General features: G+C 48.1%; 1 protein-coding gene across 1 annotated transcript; it reads right to left on the bottom strand.

The window, feature by feature from the left end:
- AMER3 (APC membrane recruitment protein 3) lies at positions 4462-16447 on the bottom strand. The gene is given in 3 exon segments (XM_005672379.3): positions 4462-9357; positions 9359-11673; positions 16354-16447. Coding segments are annotated over 2 exon segments (2958 nt in total). The 5' UTR covers positions 11656-11673; positions 16354-16447; the 3' UTR covers positions 4462-8696.

The following is a 17495-nucleotide window of genomic DNA, read 5'->3' as shown; positions in this document are numbered from 1 at the left end:
TCCAGTTTTCCCAACAACAGTTATTGAAAGGACTGTCTTTTCTCCGTTGTATATTCTTGCCTCCTTCGTCATAGATTAGTTGACTATAGGTGCTTGGGTTTATTTCTGGGTTTTCTATACTATTCCACTGATCTCTATTTTGTTTTTCGTGCCAGTACCATACTGTTTTGATGACTGTTGCTTTGTAGTATAGTCTGAAGTGAGGGAGTCTTATTTCTCAAGCTCCATTTTTTTCCCTCAGGATGATTTTAGCCGTTCAGGGTCTTTGTGTTTCAATTTGAATTAAAATTATTTTTTGTTCTAGTTTTGTGAAAAATACCACTGGTCCTTCTCTGCCATTTTGTCTGAATTATGATCTCATTCTTTTATCTGGTGTTCACATGTAAAGAGGTTTTTGACACAGTAAAATCTACCATTTTTGTTAAGTGTATATATCCATTGCATTTATTCTTTGTAGCATCTCCCCCGCCGACTTTTTCTGCCTTCTCTAGTTTTAAGTATATGATTTCATTTCATCTCCATCTTAACATATCATTCATACTTATTTTTTAAAATTTTCTAGTTCTTGACTTAGAGTTTATAACATGTATTTAAAAGTAAATCTAAGACCATCTTCAGATTACATTAACTGCTTCATGTGGATTGCAACCACTTCATAATAGTTTGCTCAGTTCTTTCCTCCCATGCTTTTTGACATTGATGTTATTCATGTGATTCATTCACATGTCATAAATACCCAAAACATTGTTATTAATATTGCTTTAAGTAAATATTTTATATCCATTAAGAATAAGAAAAATAATATAATTTATTTCCTTCATTATTCCTTTTCTGATGCTCTGTCTTTATGTAGATCCAAGTGTTTGACCTGTATTAATTTCCTTCTGTCTAACAAACTTAACATTCCATTCATTGTTTCTAGTGAGAAATTCACTGTAAGTCTTATTCTTGATCCTCTGTAGCTAAAGTGTCCACTTTCTATCACCTTTGGTTTTCTTCAAATTTTTCTCTTTTTTTTTTAGTTTTCCCATTTTTTTTTTTTTTTTCTGTTTTGGAAGTTCCCAGGTTAGGGGTTGAATTGGAGCTATAGCTGCTGGCTTACACCACAGCCACATCCACAGCAATGCAGATCCAAGCTGCATCTGCAGTCTACATCACAGCTTACAGCAATGCCAGATCCTTAACCCACTGAGCAAGGGCAGGTATTGAACCCACATCCTCATGGATCCTAGTCGGGTTCATTAACCACTGAGCCATGAAGGAAACTCCCAGTTTCCCCAATCTGAATATATCGAGTTTGTGTGTGTGTGTGTGTGTGTGTGTGTGTGTGTGTGTGTATTTGCTATGTTTCCTGTTTGAAATTCTCTGAACTTCTCAGATCTGTGGATTAGTGTCTGTCAATAATTTGGAAAATTATCAACCATGACTTCTTTGATACTTTTATGCCCTATTCTTTCTACTCCTTCTGGTATTTTATTACATGTATGTTATACCTTTTGATATAGGTATAGTCTCATAGTATTAGATGTTCTATTCAGGGTTTTGTTCCAATTAATTTTCTCTTTGTGTTTCAGATTGGGAACTTCTAATTATTTATATTCAAACTCACGGAACTTTTATTTTGCTTTCTTTTTTAAAATTGTGATAAAATATACTTAACATAAAGTTTACCATTTTAGCCATTTTTTTGTGTGCAATCAAGTGGCATCAAGTACATTCACAATTGTCATCAAACCATTGCATTATATATTTCCAGAACTTTTTCATCATTTCAAACATGAACTGCCTCCATTAAAAAAATAATCCCGTTATGCCTCCCCACATCCCTACCAACTTCTGGTAACCTCTACTCTACTTTCTGTCTTTTTGAAGTTACCTGCTTTTGGTACCACATACAAGTGGATTTACACAATATTTGTTCTTTTGTGTTTGCAACATGTCACTTTGCATAATGTTTTCAAAATTCATCTATGTTATAGCTCTTATAAAAATTGCTTCTTAAGGTTTAATAATATTCTATTGTATGTCTATATTACATTTTGTCAGTCAGTTCACATGTTGATGAGCACTTGGGTTGTTTTTACCTTTTGACTCTTGTAAATAATGCTGCTTTGAACAATGTGTGTCACGAGACATGTTTCTACAATATTTTCTTAGGCTCTTTGCTGAAAACTCCATCTGGTCCTGCTTTACTTTACCCCATCTTCCTGCTTGAAAAAGTCACAGTGATGGTAAATGACTTAAGCTTAAGCACAAAGACCTAAATGCATAAGTTATTCATAGGGTCAGCTGAATGAGGACATAATGCATTGGTCTAGGCACACCTTTGCACAAGCATGATATGTCCTCTAAAGAATAAGAGAAAGAGGAACCTCATGGCCCCAAGTGGTTTATGTTAGCAGAGTATGCATTAGCAAAGAGAACCTAGGTGCAAACCTAGGCACTCTGGGTTGCCGCAGATAGGCATGCCATTTTTGGAAGCACAGTGAGGATTCTCTGAAATGCTATGCATAGATAGCTAACACCAAGCTTCCTCAAATGCTAATGATTGTTAAATGCCTAAAGGTCAGAGTAAAAGCTTAACCATCTACCAGCTCTGTGACTTTTAAAATAATAAAAAAAATTATAAAATAATAAAAAAAACCCTATATCCTGCACCTATAGCCCCCTCCTCACTTGATGTAATCCTAAAGCGCACAATAAAAGCAGTGTGGTTTCTTGAGGAGGCACTTTTGGTCCCTGAGACCTTGAGTGCCCCGGTTCCCACTTTTACTTAAGATAAATATCTCTGTGTCTTGTTGTATGTTAACTTTTTTCCTTAAGTTTCACAGTACCCGTTCTTCAGCCCCATCCTGCTGAGCTCGTCTCAGCAAATGTGTACAAATATCTGTTTGAGTCTCTGCTTTCACTTCCTTTGGTTATATATGTAGGAGTGGAATTATTGGATTGTATGATATTTCTATACTTTATTTTTTAAGAAACTGCTAAACTGTTTTTCACCATAGCTAAATCATTTTACATTCCAGCAATGCACAAGTGTTCCAATTTCTCCACATCATGCCAACACTTGTTATTTTCCTTTTTAATATATATGTGTGTGTATCATAGCCACCCCAATGGTGTGAAGTGGTATCTCACAGTGGTTTTGATTTACATCTTTTCACGTACTTATCAGTCATTTGTATATTTTTTTGGAGAAATGGCTATTCAAGTCTTTTTCCCCTTTTAAAAATTGAGTTGTCCTTTTGTTGAGTTTTAGGAATTCTTAATTCCAAATATTAATTCTTTATCAAACATATGATTTGTTAATATTTTCTCCCATCCTATAGGGTGTCTTTTCACTTTCTTTTTTTTCTTATGCTCATACCCATGGCATATGGAAGTTCCCGGGCCAGGGACTGAATCTGAGGCACAGCTGTGACCTATGCTGCAGTACTGGCAAGAGTAGATTCTTTAATACACTGCACTGGGCTGTGGAACAAACCTGCACATCCGTAGTGACACTAGCCACTGTACTTGGATTCTTAACCCACTGTGTCATGGCAGGAACTCCTGTCTTTTCACTCCTGTGAGTGTTCTTTGATACACTAAAGTGCTGAATTTTGATGAAGTCCAAATTATCTATTTTTCTATTGTTTGCTGTGTTTTTGATGTTATATCTAAGAAATCATGACCAAATCCAACATTATAAAGATTTTCCCCTATGTTTTCTTCTGAGATATTTACAACTTTAGTTCTTACGTTTAGGTCTTTGATCTATTTTAAATTAATTTTTCTATTTGGTATAAGGTAAGGATCCAACTTCATACTTTGCATGTGCCATCAAATTTCCCAGCACCATTGGGGAAAGAGATGTTCCTTTCTCCCTCAAATAGTTTTGAGACTCTTATCAAAGGACCAAACATGTAAGGGTTTATTTCTGGGCTGTCTGTTATATTCCATTGTACTATATGTCTGTCCTTATTCCAGTAGCACCCTGTTCTGTTTAGCTTTGTACTAAGTTTTCAAATTAGGAAGTGTGAGATCTCCAAATTTGTTCTTTTTCAGGATTATTTTAGCTATTTTGGATCTTTGAGATGCTATGTGAATTTCAGGATAGGTTTTTCTATTCCTGCAAAAGGGACTCTATTAGGATTTTCATAGGGATTGCAATGAATCTCTAGGTTGCTTTAGGTCATATTGTCATTTTAGCAATATTAAATCTTCCAGTCCATGAACATGAGTTGTCTTTATACTTATTTATGTCCAAAAATTTTTTTCAGCATTATTTTAAATGTACTATAGTTTTGCCTCCTTTGTTCAATTTATTCCTAAGTGGTTTTTTTTTTTTTTAATGCTATGAAATTGTTTTATTAATTTCCTTTTTGGATTTTTCATTGCTAATGTATAGAAATTCAACTGATTTTTTTTGTATCTTTCAGTTTGGCTGAATTAATTTATTAGCTCTAGCAATTTTCTTGGTCTTTAGAATTTTTTATTTAAATTTTTTTTAATAAATAAAAATCATGTTTTCAGTGAGCAGAAATAGTTCTACTTTTCCAACTTGTATATACTTTCTTTTTCTTGCTTAATTTCTCTGGCTAAAAAATTCTAAATACTGTGTTAAATAGATGGGCCAAAGTGGGCTTCTTTGTCCTATTTCTGATTTTGGGGGAAAGTTTCAGTCTTTTACCATTGAGGGTACTATTAGCCGTGAGTTTTAATAAATCTTTTATTGTGTTCAGGAGATTTACTTCTATTCCTAGTTTACTGAGGTGTTTTTTTGTTTGTTTGTTTGTTTGTTTTTTGTTTTCCTGCATCTCAGCATGTGGAAATTCCAGGGCCAGGGACTGAACCCATGCCACACCACTGATATGAGCCACAGTAGTGATAAAGCCAGGTCCTTTAACCACTAGATCACCAGGGAACTCCAATTGTGTTTTTTACGTTTTGTTTTGTTTTGTTGTTTGTTTTTTGTTTGTTTGTTTTTAGAATGTAATACTTTATTCACTACAAGGATGGAGGGGGAGGTGAGCACGTTTCCAGGGACCCTGGTAGGGGATATTCCCTGCCTCTCAGTTCCAGGGCAGCCAGGCCTGCCCTTCCACCCTATCCCAGACACCAGGTACAGAGTGGAGAGGAGTTGTCCAGGTTAATGCAGCCCCTGGTCTGCATCCCAGTGTGCCCCTCCCTGGCCTGATGGTCATACCCCATGGCGACAAGAATGGCACCTCACGGGCCCTCACAGTCTGAACAGTGCTTGGTGGCAGTGGTGGTGGTAGTGCCAGGTGGGAGCTTGAAGTCCCAGCCACAGCCAGCGCAGATGTAAAGATGTGGCACGTGCACGCAGGGGTGGTGGATGAAGTGCCAGCTGAGGCAGAGCCTTTTTTTTTTTTTTTAAATCATGAAAGGGTGTTGGATTTTTTCAGGTGCTTTTTCTGCATTAGTTGAGATGATCATGTTTGTTTGTTTGTTTTCCTTATCTTATTAATGGCATATATTACATAGTTTTTTTGTGTGTGTGTATTGAATCATCTTTGCACTTCAGGAATAAAACTCACTTGGTCTTGGTGTGGAATCCTTTTACTATTCTGCTGAATTCAGTTTGCTAGCATTTTATTGAGAACTTTTGTATCTATATATTCAAAAAAATATTGGTGTATAGTTCTGTGACCTCAATTCTCTGATAGGTCAAGAAAAGTCATTGATTTTCAGCTTATCCTCATTTTTCTATTGTAAGGATGGGAATGACCACTTCCAAGGCCTTATACTTAATAACAAAAGAACCCTTTCTCCACTCCCAAAGTTGGAGCTGTATGTTTGTATAAGCATGAAGATCAGGCCACTAATATCAGGGCCTTAAGATGATCGGGTGAGGACATGGAAGCAAGATGCACTGTTCATTTAAAAAATGTGTTGTTTCCTTCTTAAGCTAAGTTTTACTTCTATAGTTTGTTTTTTTCTTTTTTCAGGCTGTATCTGTGGCATGTAGAAGTTTTCTGGCCAGGGACTGAATTCACCCCACACCAGCAACCTGAGCCACTGCAGTGACAATGCTGGATCCTTAACCCGCTGCATCACAAGGGAACTCTTCATTGTTTATAGTTTTGAAGAGGACTTTCATAGAGAACATATAGGAGAAAAGGAGTGAGAACAGCATTTTGTTTTTGTTTTTGTTTTGTCTTTTTTGTCCTTTTTAGTGCTGCACCTGAAGCATGGTTTGAAAAGGGAAACAAAGGGAGCAACTTGAATATCCACCAACAGGGGAGTGCTTCAGTTACTTGCCACCTACAGAAGACTGCTGCATAGCTGTTCAAGAAAATGGAGAACCTGCACGATGCTGGTGCCTGCTAAGCCTAAGGAAGTTGCCTGTGATGTTCAATAAGAAAACATTCAAGTCTGTGTGTGTTTATTTCATGGGCACAGAAAGGGGAAGAGGACACATCTAGTGCTGGAGAAGGACAGGGAGGAGGAGTGTGCACTTGGCATTGTTTGGATTGGCTGAAGTGAGTGGTTATTAATTTTGAATCTAAACAACAGGGGGTAAGGGAGGAATTGGAGGAGATTCATTTTTCATTGTTTTCTCTTCTGGATCAGCTGTGAGCTGGAGACAACTGGACCTGCTTCTCAGGATTTTACCTCACATGGCAAAAACCTCCTTGAACCTCTACAGCCACGTGGGAATGAAAGAGTTGAAAATGCCCCAAGCAGGCCTCTTTCATATCCACCACTGAGTTAGGCACCTGTCCCAGGAGCAGGTCCATGAAGTTCCCCTCTTCCTCCCTTCCTCCAAGGACCCCAAGGATGTCCTTGAAGCCTGTGGAGCCCAGTCAGACTGGCATTGCCTGGATCCCTCTTGCTGGGGGGCGGGGGGCGGGCTGAGGGGTGGGGTGCAGAAGGGGAGATGGGCTGAGGGGATTCTGAATCACTGGATACAAGAGGATGTTCACAGGGCCTCCTTCACACTCCCAGAAAGGCACCTAGCCCACCAGTGCTGGGACCCCTGCCCAGACTGCCGAGTGAGAATCTCAGTGGCTCCAGGATTGCCTAAGAAACTCCCCACATTGAGAACCACCTGGGAAACAGTTTCTCCCACATGGACATGGCCCCAGGTTCTTGTTTCTGCTGCCCTGATGCTGTGTCACCTGCAACCTGCCCCACTATGGCCTCTGAGTCCTGGGTCCTCTCTGACCCGGCCCTCCTGACCTGGACCACCTTAGTTCCTGCCCTTTCCATTCATGGCTGGTTCTTCCACATCTACACAAGTCACCATGTCACATCAAGGACATCTCCATCAGAACTTCTGCCTGAAACCCAACCCTGCTGCTCTCCGGACACAATGCCCACAGGCAACAAGAAATCAGAAAAACATGCACAACCTTTCGATATTTCATTTTTGCAGCAGTATTTACTGAGCACTTGCTGTGCTTGGGAGTAGTACAAAGTGACAGGGAGATGCGCACCTGGCATCCAGAGGTCCCCAGACATCTATACCCTCAAAGAAGGGAAGAGTGGAGGCTTTGAGAGAGGCGTTCACAGTGGGAGCCTGCTGCAAGCTGGGCCCCAGGAGCTTGGGGCAGGGGGCTCCAATATCATCAGCCTCACACACAGGCTGAGTGTGTGTTGTGCAGGCCACCTCTGCAACCTGGCCTCAATTTCCATGTCAGAAACCGGGAAAGCAGCTGCATTTGGTTGCTTCAGGGATGCAACGAACTAGTCCATGCGTCACCCGCTCAGGCCAAAGCCCAGCATCACTGTTGTGACCACGTGTGGCAGTGTGGAGAAAAAGGGTCAAGTTGGCTTCCCAGGAAGGCCACCTCTGACCTTCCTCGTGTCTTATCTTGATGGGCCTGGTCAGGAATTTTGCTGGGATCTTTTCAGCCTCCCAGGGAGCTTGTATCTTGTGCACAGTAGGCTCCAGGGAGCAGTTGTTAATGAGGGTCTTGGAGCATGGTCTAGCCTGAAATGAAGCCTCAGACCAGCCTCCAGCATGTGGGCCCCTTGTCCAACTGCATCCTTCCACCTGAAACTCATCACTGGGCCCACCCCCTGTCTCCACCTGACTCCTCATCACAGCAGGGCAGCAGAGGGAGGATCTAATTGTAGGTGACCCTGGAAAGAATAGGGAACCCTGGCAGGCAGCCCACTGCTGGCCCACTGCCCCAAGGCTGGTTGGACAGACACCTGCTCTTACTGAGGTGCATGCCACCTTTCCCTCCACGATTCTGAGTCTGCCGTTGTGTTGTTGTGGCTTTCAACAAGTTGGGGAACAGAAGCTCAGAGAACGGCAGTGTGGGGAATCAGCCAGCTTCATCCCCAAAGGCCTCTTGCCACCCTACGGCTCGGTTAGAGAGCACAAGTTGGGGGAACTCATTGTATGAATGCTTTGTGATGGAGAACTCACCAACTCATCGATCAGGGTCTGCAGGGTCTGGCACAGGAACGCATGGCAACTGCTGGTTCAAGGCTCTTGCTGAGACCACTGGTCCTGCTTCTGATTCCCTCAGGAAAGCCCTTTGGGCCCTGTAGGTTGTTGCTGCTCACCCTGGGCTGGAGTGCAGGCTGGGGTGGGGTGAGCTGGCACTCCTGAACTCATCTGCATCCCTCCCCCACCCTCCCTCTTCCACTTTCAGGCTCCACCAGAGCCTGGACCCCACCCTCACTCACATTTATTACTCTTAACCCTTGGGCAGACTTATCTGCACTATATGTACCCTTTACAATATATACTGTTTCCTTCCCATCAGTTTCAAGCCCAAGTTCCTCCCTCTGTATGATGAGTGACCAGATGTGGCTGCTTCACATCTGGGTTGAGACCATTTTTTTGGGGGGGAAATAGGTGAGGCACATTTTGAGAGCGCTGGCAGCTTTGCAGCTGTCCTTGGCCTTGGGGTACTCAGGCCCTGTTCTGTCTGAGCTGGTGGGTTTAGGCATAGATGCCCCCACTTTATAATGCCCCACCCCACATGCCTGAATCCCGCCACCCCTCCCCCAATCATAGTCCTCACTTCAGGGACAAAGGGTGGGGATTTGAGTCTTAGGTTCTCCCGAATGTTACCACGAAGACACAAGTCTGTTTCAAAGGCAGGGCTCAGCCATGCCAGCCCAGGAGCCCCCATTTCTGGCCAGTTGCAGTGGAGGCCCTCATGGTCCAGGACGGTGCAGAGGCTTTCTGGGGCACTTGCAGGGGTGGGGCCCCTTCGGCTGACTGTTGGAAGCGAGGGCCAGAATTCCTGGCAGGTGATCCCAGAGCTCAGCCAGGCAGGGAGTGCCGAGGGGGACTACAAGTCCAGTTGGCCCCTGGGTGCAGCCTTCTCTATAACCTTTGAGCTGAGCTGCAGGGGCCGGTCCTCCACAGAACCACAGGCCTGGGCATCACTCCACCCTGAGCTGGCTCAGGTCCAGAATGTGGCCTGGGCAACTCTGGTCCTCTGAGCTGGCCAGGGAGGACAGGCCACCAATGACAGCCATGTTAGGGAAGCCGTTAGGCTGTTTCTATTACAGAATGTCCGGGCCCCTGGCCTGAGGCTGCCCACAGAGCCCACTGCTCATGCTCTGCCTTGGGGGCTGGCAGTCTGGGTGGATCTGCAGAGCTGCCACCTGGGCCACGCAGTCTGACAGGGTGAGTTCTGAATCCAAGGTGCTTTCCCCAAGACCTGGCCTCCATGCTCCTTGGAAACAGCCCAGGTTCCCAGGCAGCCTGGGCTCCTGACAGCCCAGCCAGGCAGAGGGGTTTGGGACCTTGTTTTTGCTGGACATGTTTGTTGCCTCGGAGGCCGCAGACCCCACAGAGGAGAATGAGCCTTCAGGGCAGCCTTGTGTCCCTTCTTCCCCAGAGACCTGCACACACTCTTGAGAGGGGTCCCTGGATAGAGAGCTGGGCCTCTGCTTGGCCTCCGCTAGGACCCCACTCACTCCGGCATGCGGGCTCTTAATACCTGAACATGCCCACAGCTCCTGCCTGCTGGGTGCTGAGCTCGCAGAGGTCCTACCTGCCTCTAAGGCCTGGGGCTCCCTGTCCTCCATCTTCACTGGACCAAGGCCCACCTTCCCAGAGCCAGCTCCCGGTTTCTCCACCAGTCCTTCTGGGGGGCTTATAGGTTCCCCAGGGACCGAGGCAGGTGAGGCGCGGCGCTCTGGGCCCCGGCGCAGCCAGTTGACGATGCCCATGGTGATGGCCAGCTCGGTGTCACAGAGCTTTAGCAGGCACTCCTTGCCCCGCCAGGAGCTCTGCAAGAAGCCCTGGCTGAGCAGGTCTGGGCCTGGCGCAGGGGCCAGGTTCTCCTCTGCACCCACATGGAAGCTGCACATGGACAGTGGGGCCCCTAGGGCGGGCCCTGACAGGCTCTCAGACATGCATAGATCGTCATCCAGGCTCGGGCCCCCGGGGCCCTCAGAAGGGTCATAGAAGAGCTCGTAGAGGGCGTCTCCGCTGTAGCTGTCTCGGGGGAAGGTGGCTGCAGGTGTGCCAGGGCTGGGGGCCTCCTTCTTGTCTTCCTCGAGGCCTGGTGAGAAGGAGTCATAGTAGCCCTCATCACTCGTGGACACGGATTCTGGCCGCTCACTCTTGGGGGTTCCCGTGTCTATGGAGCTGGCTTTGGAGCCGCTGTGGGGGTACAAGGGGAGCTCAGCAAGCCCAGCGGCACTGGGCCTGGGCTGGTCTGTGTCTGACCCTGGGGGGCCCCCCAGCCAGGGGCCTAGCAGGGCACGCTGCTGCTGCCTCACCGAGTGATTCACATGGTCCCAGAACTTGGCGAAGCCAGACAGCTCGTTCCGGGCAGGTGATGCCAGCTGCTCCACGCTGCCCTGGAAGGGACCCCTGGAAGCCTTGCTGTCAGGGGCCTGCGATGCCCGGGCTGGGCTTTCCAGGCCCTCATTCAGCTCCAGGGATGGCACAGAGCTCTCATCTGCAAAGATCTCCCCACAGCCCGTGAGCGAGTCGAAGCTCTTAAGGGAAGCCACATCCTCACACAGGGCCCTGCAGAGGTCGAAGGGGGAGTCAGGCAGGAGCTCGCTGTCAGACAGGTCCTGACCCAGGCTGTCCAGCCCTGGCCCCTCGCCCAAGAGGAAGAAGGCTTTGCCTTGCTGCCCTCCAGCCTCTGACGGGCCCTCAGGGGAGGACAGGCCCTTCCCCTTGGCCTCCAGTGAGGCCAAGTTCTCTGTCTTGTTTCTGCGGATGTGGAATAGGTTCCGAAAGCACTTCTTGGGGCGTTTCAGGGAAATCCTCTTCCTTGGGATGCTCTTGGCCACAGCTGGTACAAAAGGCATCTGGGGCACGAAGTGGCGGTAGTCAATCATGCGCTGGCTGCTGGGGGGCCCAGGGAAGCTCGCGCTGCCCACCAGCTGCCCTGTAGCTGTGGGGGCAGCCCTGTGAGCCCCAGGGATACTGTCGTGAGTCTTGCTGTTCCGCATCAGTTTGAAGGCAGCCCCACAGGGAGCTATAGGCCCCCCGTCGGCATCTGGCTGGGCACCCCTGTCGGAGCATCTGTCGTATCCTTGGGCACTGGGACTGACTTGGGGACCCCTCTCACTGTGGGGCCACTGCTGCCCTCCCCGTGAGACTGACCAGGATCCTGCATCCTCCCTGGCCAGTGCAGTGGCTGCAGACTCTGGGGGTTTCTGATGGGAAATCTGCAGGCTGGATTTGATAAAGGTCTTTCCTCTTTTCAGCTCCATGCTGCAGGGCCCCTGCTGCTGTGGACAAAAGCAGGAGGGACTCAGTACCCAAGATGGAAGCCCGTGGCCCTAGAAGATCTGCAACTGCCACCCCCTCCCCCGCCCCATATTCTCACAGCTGAGCCTGGATCCTCTCTAGAGGCAGAGGGGAGGGAGATGGGAACTGCCCCACCGGCATTCTGCTCCAGCTTTTGTAGCCAGCTGATACCCAAAGAAATTAAGTCACCTGCCTAAAGGAACACAGTAGGAGCCAAAATGAGAGCAGTCTGGAGTCTGGTGCTCCTGCAGTTATGACCCTGCTAGTCCCTCAAGTGTCCTCTCAAAGCTTACATGGGCAAGTCAGACTCCCATTTCCAGGCCGGACACACTGCCAATAGGACCATATCCTTAGGAGGAGTATTACAGCCCTTCTGAGTGGATGAAGCAGAGGAGTCAATAACAAACAGTTGCTGCCTTCATTTAAGAGACAAAGCTGAAAGGAAACCCAAGCCTGCTTCCTGGTGTGGTTGGCCATCAGTGGGAGGGGAAGATACATGCTGCTTTTGTTTGAGGAAACAAGACTCAGTCTATACTGAGGTCAGCAGGCGAGGCACAGCCAAGCACCTCAGGATTCACGCAGAGCTGGAGCAGGGAGAAGAGAGAGAGAGAGCATCGTGGCAGAAGGCAAAAGAGAGGAGACAAGCCTGAGGCCAGGAATAGGCAGATGGATCAGACACAGCACAGCCTGAGCTATTCCTGACCCAATGACATTACTACCTGGAGCGCCATCCAGCGGAGGTTTCTGATGCCCAGTCTTAGGTCAATGGGGAAGGGTGCTGGAATCGCTTATTGATGCCTGCCCTGGGTGAGGGAGTGGGATGGTGGTAAGAGTGTTAACAACTTGAGCATCACTGCACAGCTGGGGAGGATGGCCTTACCCTGAGTCAATGAAGAGCTGTGGAAGTCTTCTGAGTGAGTAGGTGGAGGCAGTGGCATAATGAAGGTGGTGGGCTGAGACCATCCATCTAACGTCTGAGTGGAGGATGCACTAAAATCAGGAGAGAGGCTCTGAGCAGAGAGGACTCACCAGGGGCAGCTAAAATGGGCTGAGTATGTGGAGATAAGATCTAGATGAAGACTACAGTTATAAGCATGCAAAAGAGGAGGAAGTCATAGGGTTTTTCAAAGGAGGATACAACAGGATTCAGCAATTGTATAAAGAAAGAGAAACAGGAGTTCCCTCTGTGGCTCAGCAGTAACGAATCCAACTAGTATACATGAGGATGCAGGTTCAATCTCTGGCCCTGCTCAGTGGGTTAAGGATCCTGATCCAGCATTGCCATCAGCTGTGGTGTAGGTCGCAGACATGGCTCTGATCTGGTATTGCTGTGGCATAGACCAACAGCTGCAGCTCTGATTCAACCCCTAGCCTGGGAACTTCCATATGCCACTGGTGTGGACCCCTCAAAAAAAGCAAAAGAAAGAGAAGCAGGTCAGAAGTCATAAACACTGAGGCCTAGATTCATGCCATGAGGGCAACCATAAAAGTAGGAAAAGTTAAGCAGGTGGGGAGGATGAGAGGTGAGCGAAGGCAAGGAAGGGGCCTGTGCTAAGTGCTTTGATGGAGAGAAGCAAGGGTCTAGTTTTAAACATGTTGCCTTTGGGGTGAGTTTGGAGACCACAAGAGCACATCAAAGGCAGGCAGTGCTGAAGAGCACCCCCATGAGATCCTGGCTCAATGGTCCTCACAGATGCCAGCTTCAAGGCTCCGTCTATCCCACGGTCTCGACCTCTTCTTGCCAGTGAGGCACCTGCTGGTTGATCCTCTGGCACTCTGGCCAGGAACAGATTAGAGAAGAGCTGGTTTCACTGGTTCTCCATAAGGAGTGCTCCACAGCCTGCGGGGAGGAATGGAACGGATGTGCAGGCACGTGGGTCTACCAGCCTGTGTGCTTTTCATACCCAGTCTCCTCCAGAGAGTCTCAGAAATGCTTCAACATGAGGTCCCAGATGTGAGTAGAGGGGCTGCCTCCTGGCCCAGCTGGTAACATTAAAGCCAAATGTCACTGGCCTCCACCCTACTCCCACCTGTGGGCAATGCTTCCTTCCCTGCAGAGGGACACCTGGGACTTTTGGCCTGAGGCTAGGAGGAGGAGCAAGCACCATGCTGGGGAAAGCCACAGGGCTCAGGCTTGGCTTTGGCTGCAACCCAGCTCTTGGTGACAGCATCCTAGACTGTGTGTCCATCCCTCAAGCTGCCTTTCTGCCTCCTGCCAGACGGCATGTGCCCAAGCCTTTCCCACCCTGCACCTGCAGACCCCATTTCCACTCTCCACAATCCTTTGTAGCCTAGATAAGGCCTCCCCCAGCTGTGACGGGTTTCCAGGATCTAGAGTCAGAGGATCTGGATATGAGTCTTGGTCCCATGTACCTAACCAGGCAGAGTACTTGTCCTATAACCTTATAAGGGACATACTACTATAACCCCCATGTGACAAAGGAGAAATTAAGGTTCAGAAAATTCAATGGATTGGCCCAGGCCACACAGGTGGTAAGTGACAGAGCCGGAATTTGAACTCAAGCCCATATGATTCTAAACCTGTGTTCTTAACTGTCATAGACATTCTGGGAACCAACAGCTCAATCTTCCCCTCATAGGAAATCTAAAAAGCAAAGAATAAATGTGTTTTTGTGAGAAATTTTGGAAATCATAATGAAAATGAAGATTAAAAGCAAGAGTATAGTTCATAAAAATTTAGAAAAATTGTAATTGAAGGTAATATAATTTCTACGGCAAGGAATTTTGGAGATATTCACTATGAGATTTCTATTGCACTTATTCTTTTCTATGTTTTAGAAATATCTTTTTATTATCATATTCTGGGAAATAACTTCAACCAAATGTAATAAAGATTATTTTACTGTGTGCAGAATTCTGTAACTACAGGAACTAGGATGGCCTATTTGATATTGATTTCTATAAATAAAACTATTTGTTTCTTAATTCTTGGAGTAGTTACTGACTTAAAATTGTGAACAATTGAAAATTTCACCTTACTTTGAAGTTGGAAAAATGGTACCCCAAAATAGCTGCCATTGTATAGATGGCTAGACCCAGTGTCACTATATTGCTGGTCCTGTCCCCCCTGAGTTCATTTAGCACTTTGTACATTGATAGGACAATAAGCCCTGAGGTCCAGAACAATGAACCAGAGACTTGCAAAATACTGGCGCAATCAGGTGAAATCCATTGTGTGTTCAGTCCATTCAGTTTCCATGTTAAAATATTTTACCAGATCCTGACTCATGGAAAATGTAGGGTCCATATGTGACATGACTGAAAATTCCCTGAGTGGTCGGAGGACCCACTGCCCAACTAGTGTCAGGCTGAGCAGTTGTCTTTCATGATGATTTTCAGGAGCACAGTGGGACTAATCTGGATAGCCAGGTGCTGGCTGTGTCATTTCCTGAGGGCTGAGGCCATATATGCCCAGGTTCTCAGCTGCAAAAATGCACACTCTGCTTTGTAACCCTGCCATAAACATCCCTTTAGTGGAGACTGAGAGATACTCTCCCATCATTTGCCACCCATCAAGAGCGAGTGACATGGGTCACTTTTCCATTTTAACAGATCACTATTTGTGGGCGAGAATGTAAAGTAGGAGCGAGAGCAGTCACAAGAGGGCAGGTTAGGAGCCAGAAGAGGGTCCAATGGAAAGAAGTATCTACAGAGACTTCCCACATGTAAAAACCTTTCCTCTCAGCATCTTACACAGAGCTTGCATATGCATACAGACTTACCGCAAGTTGAGCAAATGAAGTAATTCCACTTGCTGCTTTTCTATATGAAGACTAACTTTAAGTCAACCGCTGAGAATTTTCTTTTCCCTTTGGTAAGGTAATTCTGTGCTTGTGTTTCCTTTTTAAACATGAAAATGACTGGATATTTCATGGATAAACCCTGGAGCTACATATATGCAACAGAAACAGTTTGGAAATATAAAAATTTTGACAAATAGTTTTGGTATTTACCCTGCCTTCCCCTGCCCCACCCTGATATCCAGGAAAATCACAAACATCAAATAGAAAAGGGTGAGTGGTAATAAGAGAGCAGGAGCTTCTGAGGGGAGCCCCGCCCAGGGATATCCTGGACATTGGGGTGGAGAGGCTATGTATGGGGCAATAGTTATTTCTGTAACAGGCTGCCTTGTCTAGGCCAAGACCTTCTGGATGAATGGAGTGAAGGCCATTGTGGGGAGGGACAGCCTCTGTGTTCTGGGGTGGGTGTGGGTGTGGGTGTGTGGAATGAAGCAGAAATAGAATCTGCAGTGAGAACATCACCAATTCACCCAACCCCCACGTTGGGGAGACAAAGGGACGTTTGGGGAGCCAAGGTCCCAGTCCACTTTCTCTAAGGTAGTCTCTGGGCGTTCCTCGCCTGCCCCAGTGGAGAGAAGATGGGTCTCCAGTCTTATCTGTCCTTTCCCAGCCCCCACATCCACGGGGAGAGGGCTCCCCCCTTCCCTAGTCCAGACCTTTTCAGGTCTGGGTCATCGCCTCCAGATCCTGCACCATCTGAACAGGGCACCGCGGAGTGGACAGAGTGGAGACCCCGGTTCCTCCACTCAGCCCGTCCATTGCGCGAAAAACGCCCCCAAATTCTCAAATTACTCCCTTCCCCCGCTCCAAGCCCATATCCTCAGGGCTTCGGCTACTTACCGCTGGGGCCCGGAGTGTCGCAAGACGCCGCCTCGGCTGGGCCAGGAACCGCGCCCGAGCCCGGGCCGCGCGCTCAGCACCACGGTCAGCTCCCGGCGCCGCGCGCCCCCGCCGGCTGGGGGGCGGCCGAGGGCCCGCGCCCTCCTTTCCCTGCAGCTGGGACTGCGCGGCCGCGGCAGGAGGCGGGCCCGCGAGAGTTAAGCCGCGGGAGGGCGACATGGCCGGGGCGGAGCCCGGCCGGGAGCCAGTCCGCCGCGGAGGCGCCCCCGCGCAGTAGTGGGCGAGGTGACGCGCGCGGGGCTGTGTGGGGGCTGCTCTGGCAGTCCTGTCGCCTAGGTGCGTCGCCGCCGCCGCCGCCGCCGCCGCCGCCCGGACCTCGCTTGGTCTCGCTTTGTTCGTGTTTATTCCGGTATCTGTCTCCGTGCCTCTCTGCTTCCCCGCGGGTCTGTGGTTTTGCATCCCTCAGGCCCAGCCTTTCGTGCACCCCAGACTGACAGACGGCGGGTCGTCTCCCCTTGCCCCCCGGAACGCCTTCTCCCGCCACTGACCGTACTCTTTAGAGCGCTCAGGTGTCGGTGCACCAACCCCCGCAGCTCTCAGCGCAGGGGCACGTTTAACTCCAACTCTCTCGTAAGGGCCCAGTCACGAGTCCTACCCAGGATACGAAGCGGGCTTGCAAGAAGGGATTGGCCAATCTTGAGATGCAGAACAGAGTTCCAGAACCTTCCCTGCCGAGTGCCTTTCTTGGGTTTCGGATTATATCGTTAATGGGAAGGAATGAGGCGCTTCCCTTTTAGCTGCTCACAGTGTGGGGTCTGCTGGTGCCGTGGCCTGCCGCAGTCTTTGGGGAGGAGCAGGAATGTTGTGGGTACTGTCTTCCTGCTGAGCTGAGGACAGGGGGGCCTGCATGCTGGGAGCAGGAATCGGGTGTGGATTAAGCAATTTCAGGATGGTTCAGGGAGAAGTGCCAGGAGCTTGGGGGAAGGGTGGAGCACAGGGCTGGTGGGGCTGGGTGGGAGTGGTGGTGAGGGGGCTGATCCTAAGCTGCACAGGTAAGTGCAGGCAGGGAGCGCTGGAAAGAAGAACGAAGAGGTCTCCCAGTCCAGGCTTGGGCTGAGGCCCCAAACAGGTCAGGGCTCCAG

Source organism: Sus scrofa, chromosome 15 (genome assembly GCF_000003025.6).
Source record: "Sus scrofa isolate TJ Tabasco breed Duroc chromosome 15, Sscrofa11.1, whole genome shotgun sequence".
Lineage (NCBI taxonomy): Eukaryota > Metazoa > Chordata > Mammalia > Artiodactyla > Suidae > Sus > Sus scrofa.
The sequence above is the reverse complement of the archived record's forward strand: the minus strand, read 5'-3'. Positions and strand labels throughout refer to the sequence as shown.